The sequence below is a fragment of the Chelonoidis abingdonii genome, chromosome 7 (genome assembly GCF_003597395.2).
Source record: "Chelonoidis abingdonii isolate Lonesome George chromosome 7, CheloAbing_2.0, whole genome shotgun sequence".
Classification (NCBI taxonomy): Eukaryota; Metazoa; Chordata; order Testudines; family Testudinidae; genus Chelonoidis; species Chelonoidis abingdonii.
In genome coordinates, this window is record NC_133775.1 from 29915680 (window position 1) to 29931110 (window position 15431).

The following is a 15431-nucleotide window of genomic DNA, read 5'->3' on the forward strand; positions in this document are numbered from 1 at the left end:
GGGTCTAACTTGACAATGTTAAGTATTTAAACCAAAATCCTGATTAAGGAAGGGGGAATGTCAGACTCCTATTCATTATTTCACTGTCCACAGACTACAAGAAAATATCAACATTTAAAAAAACGACTTAATTTGATATACTAAGTGCATACATGAGTAGTTCCACTGACTTCAATGGGAATACTCAGAGCGTATAAAATTAAACAGATGTATAAGTGTCTGCAGGATATGGGCCTATCTTTGTAACAAATACACAATAGGACTAGAAAACAGTTTTCTTTCTTCTTTCATTGCAGTATGTTCAAGGACAAACCATAGACTCAGGAGCTTTGGATTACACCTTTTAAAATGTTATATACAGAAAATCTCTCCAAAACAGTTTAGTAGATTATTTATTTCAAGGATTATTTAATATTACTAAAAAACAAATACTGTATTTTGCTTCTAGGAAGATGAAAGTGCCATTAATTGTTCTTTTGCCTCAGCCTTAATATTCCCTTTCTATTTTAACAAAACTTCACTGAAATACACACACACATACATCAATCTCTATAAATGTTTGCAAATATTTTAATATTTCATTCAAAAATTCCCCTGGCACAATGAAGTATCATCAGAAAATATTAAGACTAACCTGAGATTTTCTCATTCTGCATATTTTCACATTTTATAAGCAACTAGAAATGAACATAGGGTCCTTTCATTCAGTCTGAGTTTTGTGTAAAGAAATGTGAAAAACACCCCTCTAGATCAAGGAATCTATCCTCTTAGTTGTCAGGAATCACAGAATTTAAAGATGAAAAGTATCTATTAGATTATCCAATCCATTTCTCTACTGATACAGGATTCTTCTCTCTGCAAGATCCACATGAAATTGATCTAAAAAGACAGAGCAATTTTTTCAGGGTACCATGTTATAGCCAAATTCAAATCTCACTTTGATCCATACAACCCCTTTAACTTGAATGGAAAGATGATTTATCCACACAGGCAGGATCAAAGCACAATATAGCACAAATGAAGCACTAGCACTAATAAATACTGTGCCCCAAAACAGATTCCAATGTGTATGGGCACCGTTACTACAAAAAATGTTAATAAGCTAGCCAATGTGTGTGCATATGTTTCTCACAGCCAGCAGTACCGGTTACTGACATGAAAGATGAGGAGAATAAATCTCTAAATACTTAGAGAATAACATCCGTTTCTCCGATTGGGAATTAAACACTATGTAGACTTTAGTATAAAAAATTACAGCAGTACGGTGACTACAATCATCTAGTTAAAGAATGCAGACACTTAAAAATGTTAATTATGAAATCAATGTGTTTAGAGAGGTCATAAGAAATGTATATCACATACACTTCAGAATGCTGCTTTGAGCAAAATGGGTGCAAGCTTTCTTTGAAGCCTAAGGTTTTCTGGCTTTTGAAGTTGTAAAAAACCTCACAATGTTATGTAAACATAAAAAGAATATTTAATTCTTCAGTTTCACTGGCAACAAAGCTAAATGCTACAAATAATTAAAACATTCACAACTAGTCGGTGTATATTTTTAGATATAAAGTTTACAGAATAAAGAATAGTAGCTGGTTATGATAAAGCATGTGTGTTGAGCAGAACACCTCATTCTCATATGCTCTCTTTTAAATGATTCAACATACATACGTTGTTAATATAGATTATGAGCGTCAAGTTCAAGGTCTGATGCCAATTATGAAAGTTTTGAAAATGAGAATAACCAGAACCTGTTAAAACAGTGTTAATGCAATGTTAAATACTTTCTAAGGTATAAAAATACTGCCTTAAGCAGACTGACAAGATGAAGTTTTGCTTGTAACCAGTGCATACTTGCAAGAAGGCATAATACAGAATATTAGTCATAACTACCAATTAATTTTCTACATTCTAAATCCTGAAGTAGTGTTCACTATCTTATATAGTTGCTATGGTCTCAAGGCTCGCCACATTGCTTCAGTCTGCTGTTCTGCTATAGAACTTCTGGAGTAGTCAAGACAATTTCCATTCCACATGCCAATACCCCTTAAACCACGTTTCTTTGCATACGTTGCCTTCAGGGAAATGCTCTGTGGATTATCATACCATACTTGATGAAAATGACCAAGAGAGTCCTATAAAAAGTTGGTAAGTACATTTATGTTAACATATATAAACACCATATACAAAGAGGTTAAATGCAATGAATCAAAACTATAATTATAAATGAAGTAAAAACTCAGATGAATAAAATGTGTACAGTGCTTTTCCAGACTTGCATTTAAGAGCTCTACAAACAAGACAATCTAAAATTCCCTTTCCAAAAGTGCAAAGAAGCTTTTGAAAAGGGTGTGTGTGTGTTCGGTTTAAAACAAAACCAAACCAACAACCCACAAGTCCAGCTGTCTTTCTTCTACAATGCATAGACCAATACACATCTCTGCTTTCTTACCAGTATGTTTCTCTGATCTCCAGACAAGCAACCACAAATGAGTTACAAAGATGTTTGTATTAATTTAGGTTAAATGAGATGACTAGATCTGTGGGTATTTTAATGATAAATTTAATTTTAAAAGTTGATAATATCAAAGGCTTGGGCTAGGATTTCAATCGTGTAGTCTAATCTAGTAAATGAAATGCAGTCATAGAGTATGTGGTTTTGTTCCTAGCAATAAACAGATCTAGAGAAAAAGTTATGGAATTTTGCCAAATAAAAGTTATATTGCTTTCACCTGGTGATGACTTTTAAGAGCTTGTAGTCATCAGTGCATTAAAGTTATACAAAATGTAATACCAGGTAACTGACAATCCATCACCAACAGAACCATAAGAAATATTTACAGCTTTATCAGTGCACACCAATAATATATGGGCTCAGTCTTCCACTGTATCCAGATGGAGTTTGGACATAGTGAAGAGGGGAAGCCAAAGGGAGCCAGTTGCAGCTCCCTAATCTTGTGCCACTCAGCACCAGCAGAAATTAAGAGCAGCTGGGAGCCTGTTTTAACTTACATCACTGGCATAAGGTTCCTTAGGGACCTTATGACAAGGGAGGATAGGCATAGTGAAACTCTGTCTTACCAAATCCCCTTCCTAGCATTACATGCATCCTCTCTCTCAAGGAAGAGGTGGTAGGCTAGAACAGGAGCCAGCTCCGCTGCTTCTGCTAGCCTTGTGTAGGGGAACTCTCCATTGACATAAGTTAAATTGGAATCCATCCACTCTGCAACACATGAGCATCACAAAGTGGACAGATCACACCTGAGAATCTAGCTTTACAAGAACAGAACTAAGGTTCATGTACATTTAGTCCACAGCTCATGAATGTTTGTCAAGGAAACTGCTTACCTTATATTCATAATATGGAGCCTTCTGCTCCTCATCCCACAGGCTCCCAGAAATAGAACTATTCACCTGCTTCATTATTGTTCCATAGGGAACCTGATGCCCTGCAGCATCACTGCATGGAGCCCCTCGGAAAGAAATATTTGGGAGGGAACAAACATGATCCTGAAAAAAAACAGGAGTTCTGGTTCATGTTACTTGGATTTATTAAACCCTTCAGAAGGGATAAGCCTGGGAAAGTCATAAAGAGGCACCTCCCAAAAATAACTAAATATCCACACCAGATATGGATTCCTCTCCATTTCAATAAAATGTAGAGAAAGAAGTTCAAATAATTCAACTTTAATTGAAATGAGCAACTTCCAGCTCCTCGTATCAGTCTACCGTGGGAAATAACCAACACTAATATTCACTTTTTATTATAAAAATAATATAACAACAAAACAAAACTCAGTAATACTTTGTACTTGTAGCCCCCTTGCCAATCTGGGGGCTTCAGAGAAGCAGGTCTCACAAAGAACAGAGGCACAGACTGGAACTTCAACTGAGACTGCTTGATCCCCAGTGTCTGTAGGGGCTGACCCAGGAACCTGACTGACATGTCTGGACAATCAATTGCAGGTCCCAGAGAGCCTTCATATGAATGGGCCACATTAGCGTGGCAGGGACCACATGAGGAGGGGAGAGCTGCTTTCAGAAAGTCATGTTGGAAGAGAAGCAGCCTCAAGAGAGAGTCTCTCTGCAGTAGAAGGGGAAATGGCTATTTTGACTCCCCCTATCAGAGGGCCCGAGACTGACCTGGAGCGCCCAGCTCCACAACAGAGACCAAGCCCAAGATTTTGCTGCACCAGTGAGGACTGAAAGGCAGCTGAACCCAACAGTCAGGGCTCAAGGACACCAGGGACTCCATTCAGCTGAAAGGAAGGACTATCAGCTTCCCAGGAAAGGATACCAGCCATCCACATCAAACTCCAGTCCCTCCACACCCAAGATAAGGCCTCTAGGGAGCACTGGTGGCAGGGGGGAGAAGACCTCTCTCATATCAATTTAGTTTATGGGCTTTTATTTGCAGGATTTGGGGGGTAAGGAGTTTATTTATTTAACGTCTTTGATTCCTTTGCCTGTTCTCTTCCCCTTCCTTTTAATTTACCTCTCTCCTTTTCAGGAATAAAATGCTATTTATGTAACTCCTTGATTTATTGTACCCATAAATTATTATATCCTAGCGGTCATAGGGTTGATTACTGATTTGTGCACCTGAACACAGATGGAGGCACAAAGCACTAAGAACTCAGGGACCACTGGTCCTAAAGGGGGTCACCAAATCCCAGCAGAGGGATAAGAGGCTCCACTACCTTCAGAAGGGATCAGGCTGCCTCAAAAGAGGGAGCTACATACTTATATAGCTCTTTTCATCCAAAGGTTTCAAAGCACTTTCAGGTGCCCAAGTATCATCATCTTAATTTTACAGAGGAGGAAAGGGAGGCACAGAGGTAAAATGACTTGCCTGGGATCACACAGTAAGTCACTGGCAGAACCAGCTAGAACACTGATATCTTAAGTCCCAGCCCTGTGCTCTTAGAGACCAGAGTGTCTTTGCACTTCCTTACTGTAAAAAAAGTACCTACCAAAAATTATATAGCATATCATAGGAAAAAAAAATCAACAGCACAGTTATGAAAGAACTGCTTTCATCTTACCTCAGACAAATTCAGACATCTATAATCATAGCCGTACCAGGGAACACCCATCACAAGCTTCTTAGGCTCAATGCTCATACTAATGTAGTCATCATATCCTAATTTAAAAGAAAATATGAATTTACATGCATGCTTCTTTTTTCTGCTGTATATACTTATTAACATGCTGATGTCATATAAGGTAATATAGTTAATGCAAATCCATGTAGGTTTATGGAAAACAGACCCTGCCAAACTAACTTGATATATATAAGCTTTCGTGAGCTACAGCCCACTTCATTGGACGCATAGACTGGAAGATATTTATACATACAGAGAACATGAAAAGGTGGAAGTAGCCATACCAACTGTAAGAGGCCAATCAATGGAGATGATTTCCCCATGTTAAGTATCCTCACACCTTCTATGGTCATCTCGATTATCACTTCAAAAGGTTTTTTTCCCCTCCTGCTGATGATATCTCATGTCAATTCCACCTTTTCATGTTCTCTGTATGTATAAATATCTTCTTGCTGTATGTTCCAGTCTATGCATCCAATGAAGTGGGCTGTAGCCCACGAAATCTTATGCTGAAATAAATTTGTTAGTCTCTAAGGTGCCACAAGTACTCCTGTTCTTTTTATAAACAGCATGAGCCATTAACCTGCTGTGGAACCCTGCATATTTAAATGATTTTCAGTTAAGAAAGATGTTAAATGGGTGAAGGTGGAACTTTAGGTAGGTGCCATTTGTGCCTACGCCCTAATCCAACTCTTGCCCCTGGGCGTACCTGAATCCCACTGAGGGTGACATATATATAATTCAGGTGTCAAGTAGCACATAACTGTTCTATACCCATCCATGGTGCCACAAAAATCTATTCCCCCAATGTGAAAATAGTTCTCTTAATAGATTTTAGTAGTATCAAAGGTTTCAAGAAAACAAATAATGCACTCAAAAGGCATTTAATATGTTTTAGGAAAAAAAGGTGTCCCCTTCCAATAATGCATTTTAAAAGAGAAATGTGCTAACTGCTAACATTGTTGACTGATTCTTACCATCTAAGGTCTGATTGTAGGGAGCACTGGCTCTTGCAATACATTCTGTCCAGATCTGACTCTGCTCATCATAAGACATCACGAACAAGAAATCACAGGCATCTGCAATCCCACTGTAGTTGTAGCATCTTTTGTCTATGCATGCTGGAGACCAAGCCACATCAAAGGTGACCTGATGGAGAAAACCACAACTTTATATCTAGTGTGGAATTTATATATTCTGTTGCTTTGCTGTTTTGTAAAGCAGAGCTATGTAAACTTTAGTGGGATGTTTTCAAACTGTTGCGCTGTTCGATACCCATGGATCGTAAGAGGAACTGTTCAGCTAAAACCTTGTAAAATAATCAAATATTTCTGAGTTTTCAGAGAAAATCTGCCTTTACAATTATAAAATCAATATGCATAAAAAGGGGCACAGTCAAGACTAGGGGGCCCAAAATCTGATTCACTTTTAAAAATGTTGGCAAAGTCTTCTATACGTGTATAATTTAATACACACACACACACACACACACACACACACACACAAAAATAGAATGAAGACCTCTGATCGATGATAATCTATTTAAGAACATGACAGAAAACAGGCAAAAGACAGAGATAAAACTTTAGCAAAGGAAATCTTTAACATCTTTGATTCCTTTGCCTGTTAAATCCTTCTAAAGATTTATCAAGTTTTTCTAACATCATGCTGAACTTACCAGTATTTTCAAATTTGCATCTGAAGTGAGGTTTTATACCCACAAAAGCTTATGCCCAAATAAATCTGTTAGTCTTTAAGATGCCACCAGACTCCTTGCTGTTTTTGTGGATACAGACTAACACAGCTACCACTCTGATACTTGACAGTATTTTCAAAGTTTCATTAAGTCATACCAACAACAACATAAAAGTGATTTACCATTGGCAGCCAAAATACCAAAAAGGTCTATAATGAAACTATTGTCAATCCCAGCAAAATTGCTCCTATTTTAATATTTGAGTTACATAAAGGATTTGTTTTCTATTATCCTTAGGACAAAAATAATACAGCCATTTTTGTTCAGTTTGTACAGCACCTAACTCAATGAGGAGCTTATATATGATCATAATTCTGTGATGTCCTGGCAATTTATTCTATAATGTAAAGAAGACTTGTCTGTAAAGTTCTGTGCATGCCTCTGGCACTGTTTCCCAAGTGTAATTATATATATATAATTCCCAAGTGTATATATATATATATATAATTACACTTGGGAAACAGTGCCAGAGGCATGCACAGAACTTTACAGACAAGTCTTCTTTACATTATAGAATAAATTGCCAGGACATCACAGATTTAAAAATCTATCAATCATTTTATAAAATAAATCTTGTTTTCACCTGTGATCCTGGAATTTCTCTATGAAAAGCATCAGTAGTTTCTTTAACCAGAGCTGTTAATGCATAGTATTCAGGTGACATCATGATAACTTCTTGCTCTATGTCTATATTAATTCCATCCATATACTGCTTTTTGGCCAGGTTCACCTGTCGTGCTATCCAGGATGTTCTGTTAGCAGAGTCAATAATTTCCTTCATAGGTACATCTCCTAAACAAGAAATCTTAATAAATTACCACTTACTTGAATAACAGTAGATAGTGGGGCTGGGCAGTGGAAATCCTATTCCGCCATATATTTCATCTCCATGCTATGTGTGGACCGTATAGCAGACGCCAATTGTGGGGTACTTTGGTATTTTTTGGTTCAGTTTCCTTGGGAGATCAAACTATGGTGTGAGATTATTCCTGAATTTTTCTTTGCAGTTTCATCCCACTACTTCTGGTTATTCCTTCTTTAGCCACTGTGAACAATTGCTCTCCCTTCCTCGAAGCTGACACCCTTCTGATACTTCTAGACATAGTGACACTTCTAGTCATAGTGACTCGCTCTTCTTGTTTCTTTTAACCTTTCTTTTCAGGTGATCCCTCTTTCTTCCCACATCTTTGTTGCCTTTTTCTGTCTTTTTTTTTAAATGAGAAGTCCAAAACTCTGTGTACAACATCTAAGTGTGGCCACAAATGAAGGATTTCATATACACCTCTACCCCGATATAACATGACCCAATATAACACGAATTTGACTATAATGTGGTAAAGCAGCGCTCCATGGGGGACAGGGCTGCGTGCTCCGGTGGATCAAAGCAAGTTCAATATAACGCGGTTTCACCTACAACACGGTAAGATTTTTTGGCTCCCAAGGACAGTGTTATATTCTGGTAGAGGTATATAAAATAAACCTTAAATATGAACAGCATTTTCAGCCTTATAGGTATTACACTTTTTTTCCTTAACATTTAATACTTTACACACATCTTCCTCCTAATATATATTTGGAGCTATTCTCGTCCAAGAACCTCTAAGATTGAGTTACAGCTCTTTAATTCAACATTTGATTTTTAAGTATGATACAAAATACATGGCCATGTCCTGCATAAGTTCATCCTCCTCCCACTTCTTCCTCTCCATTCCCATGTGACTTCTACTCATCTCTTCCCCAGGGTACGTCTACACTACAGGATTATTCCTATTTTACATAAACTGGTTTCATAAAACAGATTGTATAAAGTCGAGTGCATGCGGCTAATAGCAAAATAATTCATGGTGTGCGCCCATTGTATCGAGGCTAGCATCGATTTCTGAGCATTGCACTGGGGTAGCTATCCCGTAGCATACCTATAGTTCCCTGCAGTCTCCCCTACCCATTGGAATCTGGGTTGGGATCCCAATGCAGATGGTGGCAAAAAACAGGTGTCACGAGTGATTCTGGGTAAATTCGTCACTCATCTCCCTCCGCGAAAGCTAATGGCAGACAATCATTTCGCCCTTTTCCCTGGATGTCCCTGGCAGACGTCAAGATGGCAACCATGGAGCCCGTTTGCCTTTTGTCACAGTCACCGTATGTGTACTGGATGCCATGACAGAGCGTACTGCAGCGCTCACAGCAGCATTTGTTGCCTTTGCAAGTATAGCAGAGACTGTTATCAGTTGTCTGTACGTCGCCATGTTATTGTAAACGGCAATGAGATGACATACAGTTGTTCTGTACGCGTCGCTGCTGTCATGGGTGCTCCTGCTGGCCTTCACTGAGGTCGACCAGGGTCAAAGACAAAAATGGGAATGACTACTGGGTCATTCCTCATTAGTTGTATCTAAAAACAGAATCAGTCCTGCCTAGAATATGGGCAGTCACTAAGAACACAGTGTACCCAGAGAGCAGAGCTGCTCTGTGTCAGATCCCACAGAAATGATGAGCTGCATGCCACTTCACGGGTGCCCTGCAACACACCCCCACCAGTTCTTCCTCCTCCCCAACCCTCCTGGCTACCGTTGCAGGTGCCCCATTGTGTGATGAAGTATAAAGAATGCAGGAATAAGAACACTGCTGTTATGAGATAAAAGAGGGGAGGCAGCTCCAGCTGCTATGATAGTCCAAGCAGGACATTAACAGTTTGGGGGGAGAGAAGCCCAGCATCCCACTGCTATGATAGTCCAGGCAGCACAGAATCTTTTGTTTAGACAGTGAACAAGGTGGGGGCTGATGGAGCTCAGCCCCAGTTGCTATGATGAGAATGGTTACCAGCTGTCTGTACATCTGATAGGAATAACCAGGAGTAATCCTATTTTTACCCAGGCGTCCCCGGCCAGCCTCACCTGAGGCCAGCCAGGAGCACTCATGGGATGATGACACGGATGGCTACCAGTCCCTCTGCACTGTACCGTCTGCCACCGGAAGGAGGGAGGGAGCGCTGTTCAGCGCCGCAGCACCATGTCTACAGCAGCAGCAGTAGACGTACGTGACAGTGAAAATGGCAAGAAGATTTTTTCCCTTTCTTTCACCGGGGGGGGGGGCGGCGGCGTTAAATGACGAGAATATACCAACACCCCGGAGACTGCGGAACTGTGGATAGCTGAGTCCTCAGTCCCCCTCCCTTCCTCCATGAGCATCCATTTGATTCTGTGCTTTCCGTTACGCTGTCACACAGCACTGCTGCTGGGACTCGTGATCATAGCCTGGAGATTTTTCAATGCTTTGCAGTTGTCTTTTGTAACGGAGCTCTGATAGAACAGATTGTCTCCCCATACAGCAATCAGATCCAGTATCTCCCATACGGCATATGCTGGAGCTCTTTTTGGATTTGGGACTGCATCACCACCCGTGCTGATCAAAACTCCATGCTGGGCAAACAGGAAATGAAATGCAAAAGTTCGTGGGGCTTTTCCTGTCTACCTGGCCAGTGCATCCGAGTTCAAATTGCTTTCCAGAGCGGCCACAGTGGTGCACTGTGGAATACTGCCCTGAGGCCAATACCGGCGATTTGCGGTAACACTAACCCTAATCCAACATGGCAATACCGATTTCAGCGCTACTCCTCTCGTTGGGGAGGAGTACAGAAACCGGTTTTAAGAGCCCTTTATATCGATATAAAGGGCCTCGTTGTGTGGACGGGTGCAGGGTTAAATCAGTTTAACGCTACTAAAATTGGTTTAAACGCGTAGTGTAGACCAGGCCCCAGGAGATCCTTTATTTTGCTGACACTGAAATAGTTTTGTTACTATTGGGGCAGAAGAAATTTGAGTTTTGCTTGTTTTATACCTTTAAAAAAAATTGTGAGTGGTAGCGTATTATGACCCTATGCAAAAGGAGGTATATTATTCCCTTATAAATTTAATACATAAATGCCCACATTTCCCTAACTGTAACCAACCTTTTAGTACTACCCTGGCTCCTTTAGAATGAGCATAACACAATAGCTCAGGGTCATACTTTCCAAAAGCTGCCACAGTTGTAATCTGTGACCAATCATAGAACTTCCAAGTTTTTCTTCCAACATCAAACACAAAGACCTGGAAAAGCAGAAGAAAAACTCAGTCACTGGAATCACATCAACTGTCAAACTCTTATGACAGTTGAATTTAAATTAAAGCTGCATCATTCCTTTGCCTTGCATCCCAAATACATTCTAGATAGAGTAAAATGTTAAATTATTCATGCTTCTTGAAAACCAGCTTGTCCTTTACAGACCTAGAGCCTGCCAAATTCAACAGCTAGCTGGTCTCAACATACAAACAAACTGGTGGGAGCTTTGACAGGATCCAATGTCATTGTCCAGTAATTCATGCTGACCCAGTTTATAATTTTTTTTGTCAAACAGAAGCTGCCAGACCAAATAAACCAACCCTAACTGATCAGATTAACTGAAACAATTTGCTAATGAACTAATTTAGACTGATTTAAAGCTTCAGGAAGGTCATAATGAATTACAACTCATTTTATTCTATTAAAAACAAGACTTATGATTTAATGGGCTGGATTTCGTAAGAAGTTGAATAAATCATCCCTGTAATTTAACAGTAGACCAACATTTGAGGGTCTAACCCTAATCAAATTTCAAAGTTTCATATCTAAAGATGTAATGAGCAGAAAGATACATTGGAACCCCAAAAAGAGAAGCAACCGATTAGCAATGAACAGGTGCGTAATAAACACACCAAAACAGCTCACTCCCCAACTCTAGCTTCTGCTCTAAGAGGAGTCACAATTTATGTACTTCAGCCTCAACCTTTCCCCTCGCTGGCACTGCCAGGCTGGCACAGACTCCTCGACCCTAACCATCCCCTTAAAAGGACAGTCAAATCCCCGGGTAGAGCCTCTGGCAGCCCCTCTGTAGCCATGCAACCCCCCGCAGTGCTGAGGGTGAGGGGACCCCAAGAGAATCCGAAACTCTCCCCAAGTGAATGTGGCGGTGAGGGTCGCACGACGCCGCCCGCCAGGCCAATGCACCGGGGCTGGCAAGGGGCAGCCCGTCGAGCGGCTGTAGGCCCCAGCCCCAGGCAGGCTCAGGCCGCTGCACTAGGGCCCGGGAGCGGCAGGAGCCAGGGATCCGAGGCCAGAAAGGCCACAATGGTGGGCTGAGGAGGCTGAGACTCTATGGAGGAGGTGGTGCGGGAATCCCCGCAGACAACAGGGCCCGTTCCCAACCCCAGAGCCCCTCGCGGCTCTCGGCGTCGGGATACCTCGAACTCCCGGGTGCCGGCGATCGGGCGACAGAGCGCGGGGTCGCTGCAGGGGCACGCGCCGCCGCCCGAGCCCAGCCACAGGAGCGCGAGAAGAAGGCAGCAGCAGCGGGAGAGGCACGCGCCGCCCCTCAACAGCGGCTTCATGTTGAGCACTCTCGCTACGTGACCCTTCCCTGACCCGGGCACGCGGCAGGTTCTCAGCTGGGACCCGCACTTCCGCCTCCACTCCAGCTACGGAAAGGGGGGGCGGGCCAATCCGCGGCTCTCGCTGCTGGCCTGGACCGCCGCAGCCGCGCCAGGGGTCCCAGGCAGCTGACGAGAGGGGACGACAGCGGCAGCTGGGCTGGAAACGCGCAGGGGAGGTGGCTTGTGGGGGAAGCCAGGCTCCCCGCGTGACACCGGCGGGACGAGACATCCCCTCCCCCCCAGCGCTCAGCACAGCACAGCCCAGCCCAGCCCGGCGCTGGGCGGGTAAATAACGGTTGGGGCAGGGAGACTCAGGGCCCGCTCCTTACTGACTGACTGAGCCCCGCCCTCTTGGGGAGCACGTGCCGCTCGCCACACCCCCACCGGCCGAGTCAGTGGAGCTGGAGCTGGGATCTTGGCGGCACTTGCGCCTCTGCCAAAGAGCGAGTCCGTTATTCCCCCTCCCCCCCTTTTTAACAGCTGGAGAAACTGAGGCAAAGGGCACGAGTAGTTTGGCAAAAGGCTCGAGGGGGAGTAGGCGTGAGGGCCACCCCGGATGGGCTCTCAGCTATCCCCTACAGCCCCCATCTTGGTGCTGGGGAATACTGGAGCAGCTGAAGAAGTGGGGTTGTTACCCACAGAAGTTTATGCCCAAATAAATCTGTTAGTTTTTAAGGTGTCGCCAGACTTGTTTTTGTGGAGCTGGAGGTATGCCGGGGACTCAGGCCCTACAGAGTGTTGACTCTAACATAGCCTCAGATTTTGGATTTCTCTGTTTTGGTCCCCAAGAGATCCAGGCCTGCTTTTTAGAGGCACTGAAAATATGTAAGACAAATGTGAGCCCATAGGAACTGCATGAGCTTAGCACTGATGAAAATGAAGCCCTAGGGTGTGTAAAGTTGATTATCTCAAAACTGGGTCACGCAAAATAGGCCCCAGTCCTGCGACTGGCACTGGATGAGTAGGTGCCTGCACAGTGCCAGTTGCAGGATTGGGCCTTGGAGGCAACTTTTGAAAATGTAGCTTTAATGACTGCTGAAGGTTGCTGGATAGTGTAATAATATAATGAAGTGTTTTATTTCTTTGTGACAAAATAATTTTGTGTAGTCAAAACATAAACCTGAACAACTGTTTTTAAAGTACAAATATTTATTAAGGGTATCCAGAATTGTTTTCAAAATCTGAAAATATTACATTGAAAAGTCATTTTATAAAATAATTCAGTGTTAATAACTTTACTCTCTGAAACAAAGTAGCATGTCCATGATTGCAGAGAATGAGTATGCATACATCAAAAAAACAACAACCCACCATTAGGGATATCTAACCCTGTGAAATGTCGTGTCATGCTGCACACTGTAATTGTTCACAGGAACACATTGTATGAGCATCAACTGTGTTCTCCAAATCCTCAGACTTCTGGTTTAACCTAATCTGTTCTTCATCAAAGCTGGCTGTGGAGTCTGAAAATAAGAAAACGGGGGGAGGGGAAGTTATGTGAAAGTTATTTGTGTACTTTCCTGGGACTCAAATGTGTTAATTCACATGGATTATCCAGGATTATATAGTTTCAAAACTTGCATTTTTATTACTTGAAGTGTAAAGCAAACATCTCAAAACCCTTGGTCAAAGCAATACAAAACAAAAATAAAAGTTGTAGGAACCAGTCTTTATGCAGGTCCAACACCCACTGAACTCAATGAGAGTTTTGAATGCAGAAGGACTCCATAGTCAAGCTTGTCATTTTAATTGGCATCATTATTTGAAATCTTATTTTTTTAAAAGACAGGACACTTTTTAAAATCATTTAGGCTAGCTTCTCCTACTCTTCCCCATGTTGAAGTAACATGACTCTGCAGGTAGACTTTACTGCTTTTTTTTCTCCCTAAATTTAGGATTTGGGGCTTTTTTTCACATTAGAAATACCACATCCTCTCTTCTTTGTGCTAAAGGTTCCTGGTAAGCTCTTTGAAGAACATGAATAACAGTGTCACAGGAGGCTATAGCCTGGACTGATGTACTTCCTCCCATAGCTGAGGGGGATGGTCATAGTCTTCATGGAGTCTAACAGTCGGACATGCATGATACACCCCTGAAAAGATATGGAGTTTTGAGACTTACCAGCTGGCACACAATGGAAGCCAACAAAGACAGGAACAGTTCTAGTTGCTGAACATCCTTTCACACAGCGCAAAACTGGCTCAACTGAATAGCACTTTGAGGCCACATTTTCAAAACCAACTGGCTTCTCAATTTTGATGAGTGTGCGCTGCAGTTTACAAGCTACAAGAAGTCAAATAATTGGATTTTAAAACATAAGCTCTAGAAAGCATATACATTTCCCCAACTGCACCTGAGTATTAAATAGATGAATCAGTGAAATCAAAGAGATCTAAACACAGTAGATCAGTGATAAATAATATTTTAAATTTGCTCCCATTGAAGTTGATGGGAGTTTTACCATTGATTTCAGATGGAGGAGAATCAGGCACTAAATTCTGCCCTGAGGAATGCCAGTGGGATAACAATTGCATGTCTGTAACAAGAGGCAGTAACAGACCCAGACAGCTCAGAAAAGGTGTTATGCTTTGCAGGGTAGGGTTGCTCCTTTGAGCAAGTGTGATGCACATGCCTGAGCTCCTGGCAACGTGGACTGACTGACTACATGCTGCTCAACTTGGGGAACAGTTACATTCCTTTTCTTCCATGTCACCCCCCCTTTGGCCATAGAGGGCATTTTGACTTCTTGCTGGGGTGTAGCTGCTAATGTACATCATGGCAAGATGTCATGTGCCTCCAATCTCTATCCATTAAAATGTCCTCTAGCTCCTTGTCAGTCTAGTGTAATTAGGAGAGAGAAACTTTATATTTTTGATAGACAATAAAAACATGAAAGTAACAGAATACAAATCAGTAAAGATATGCCCAATAAAATGATTATCTGCCTTTAAAGAATATCTGTTTTTTATAGGTGTTTACCGGTTCTAACCTGATTTACATTGCAAAAGTCATTTTTGTGTTTATAATATAATTTAACACTCCCCCCCGCATGTAGATGCATGATAAAAACTAACCTGGTATAACATGCAACAACACAGGACCTTGCAAAGAACTACCAATCTTAGG

At 41.8% G+C, this 15431-nt stretch overlaps 2 protein-coding genes across 2 annotated transcripts in view; both read right to left on the reverse strand.

The window, feature by feature from the left end:
• Positions 1–374: 374 nt before the first annotated feature.
• Positions 375–12629, reverse strand: CTBS (chitobiase). The gene is made up of 7 exons (XM_032798868.2): positions 12117–12629; positions 10808–10946; positions 7442–7650; positions 6080–6251; positions 5043–5140; positions 3346–3507; positions 375–2132 (listed from the first exon to the last, which is right to left on the reverse strand). Exons 1-7 carry the CDS (start codon positions 12261–12263, stop codon positions 1947–1949), a joined length of 1113 nt encoding a protein of 370 aa, XP_032654759.1. The 5' UTR covers positions 12264–12629; the 3' UTR covers positions 375–1946.
• A 948-nt stretch (positions 12630–13577) lies between these two features.
• LOC116835756 (vitellogenin-2-like) overlaps positions 13578–15431 on the reverse strand; it is a 40958-nt gene continuing 39104 nt past the window's right edge. Inside the window, exons 34-35 of the mRNA XM_032798870.1 lie at positions 14427–14588; positions 13578–13768 (exon numbers count right to left, since the gene is read on the reverse strand). Of these exons, the coding sequence (XP_032654761.1) occupies positions 13650–13768; positions 14427–14588 (281 nt within the window). The 3' untranslated portion in view covers positions 13578–13649. The remainder of the gene's footprint in view (positions 13769–14426; positions 14589–15431) is intronic.

Excerpts from the sequence above, each read along its gene's own strand:
- CTBS (XM_032798868.2), bottom strand. The coding sequence starts at position 12,263 with ATGAAGCCGCTGTTGAGGGGCGGCGCGTGCCTCTCCCGCTGCTGCTGC. Across the intron at positions 10,947-12,116 it reads CCGGCACCCGGGAGTTCGAG|GTCTTTGTGTTTGATGTTGG; the intron begins GTATCCCGACGC and ends CTGCTTTTCCAG. Across the intron at positions 5,141-6,079 it reads CTACAATCAGACCTTAGATG|GATATGATGACTACATTAGT; the intron begins GTAAGAATCAGT and ends CTTTTAAATTAG.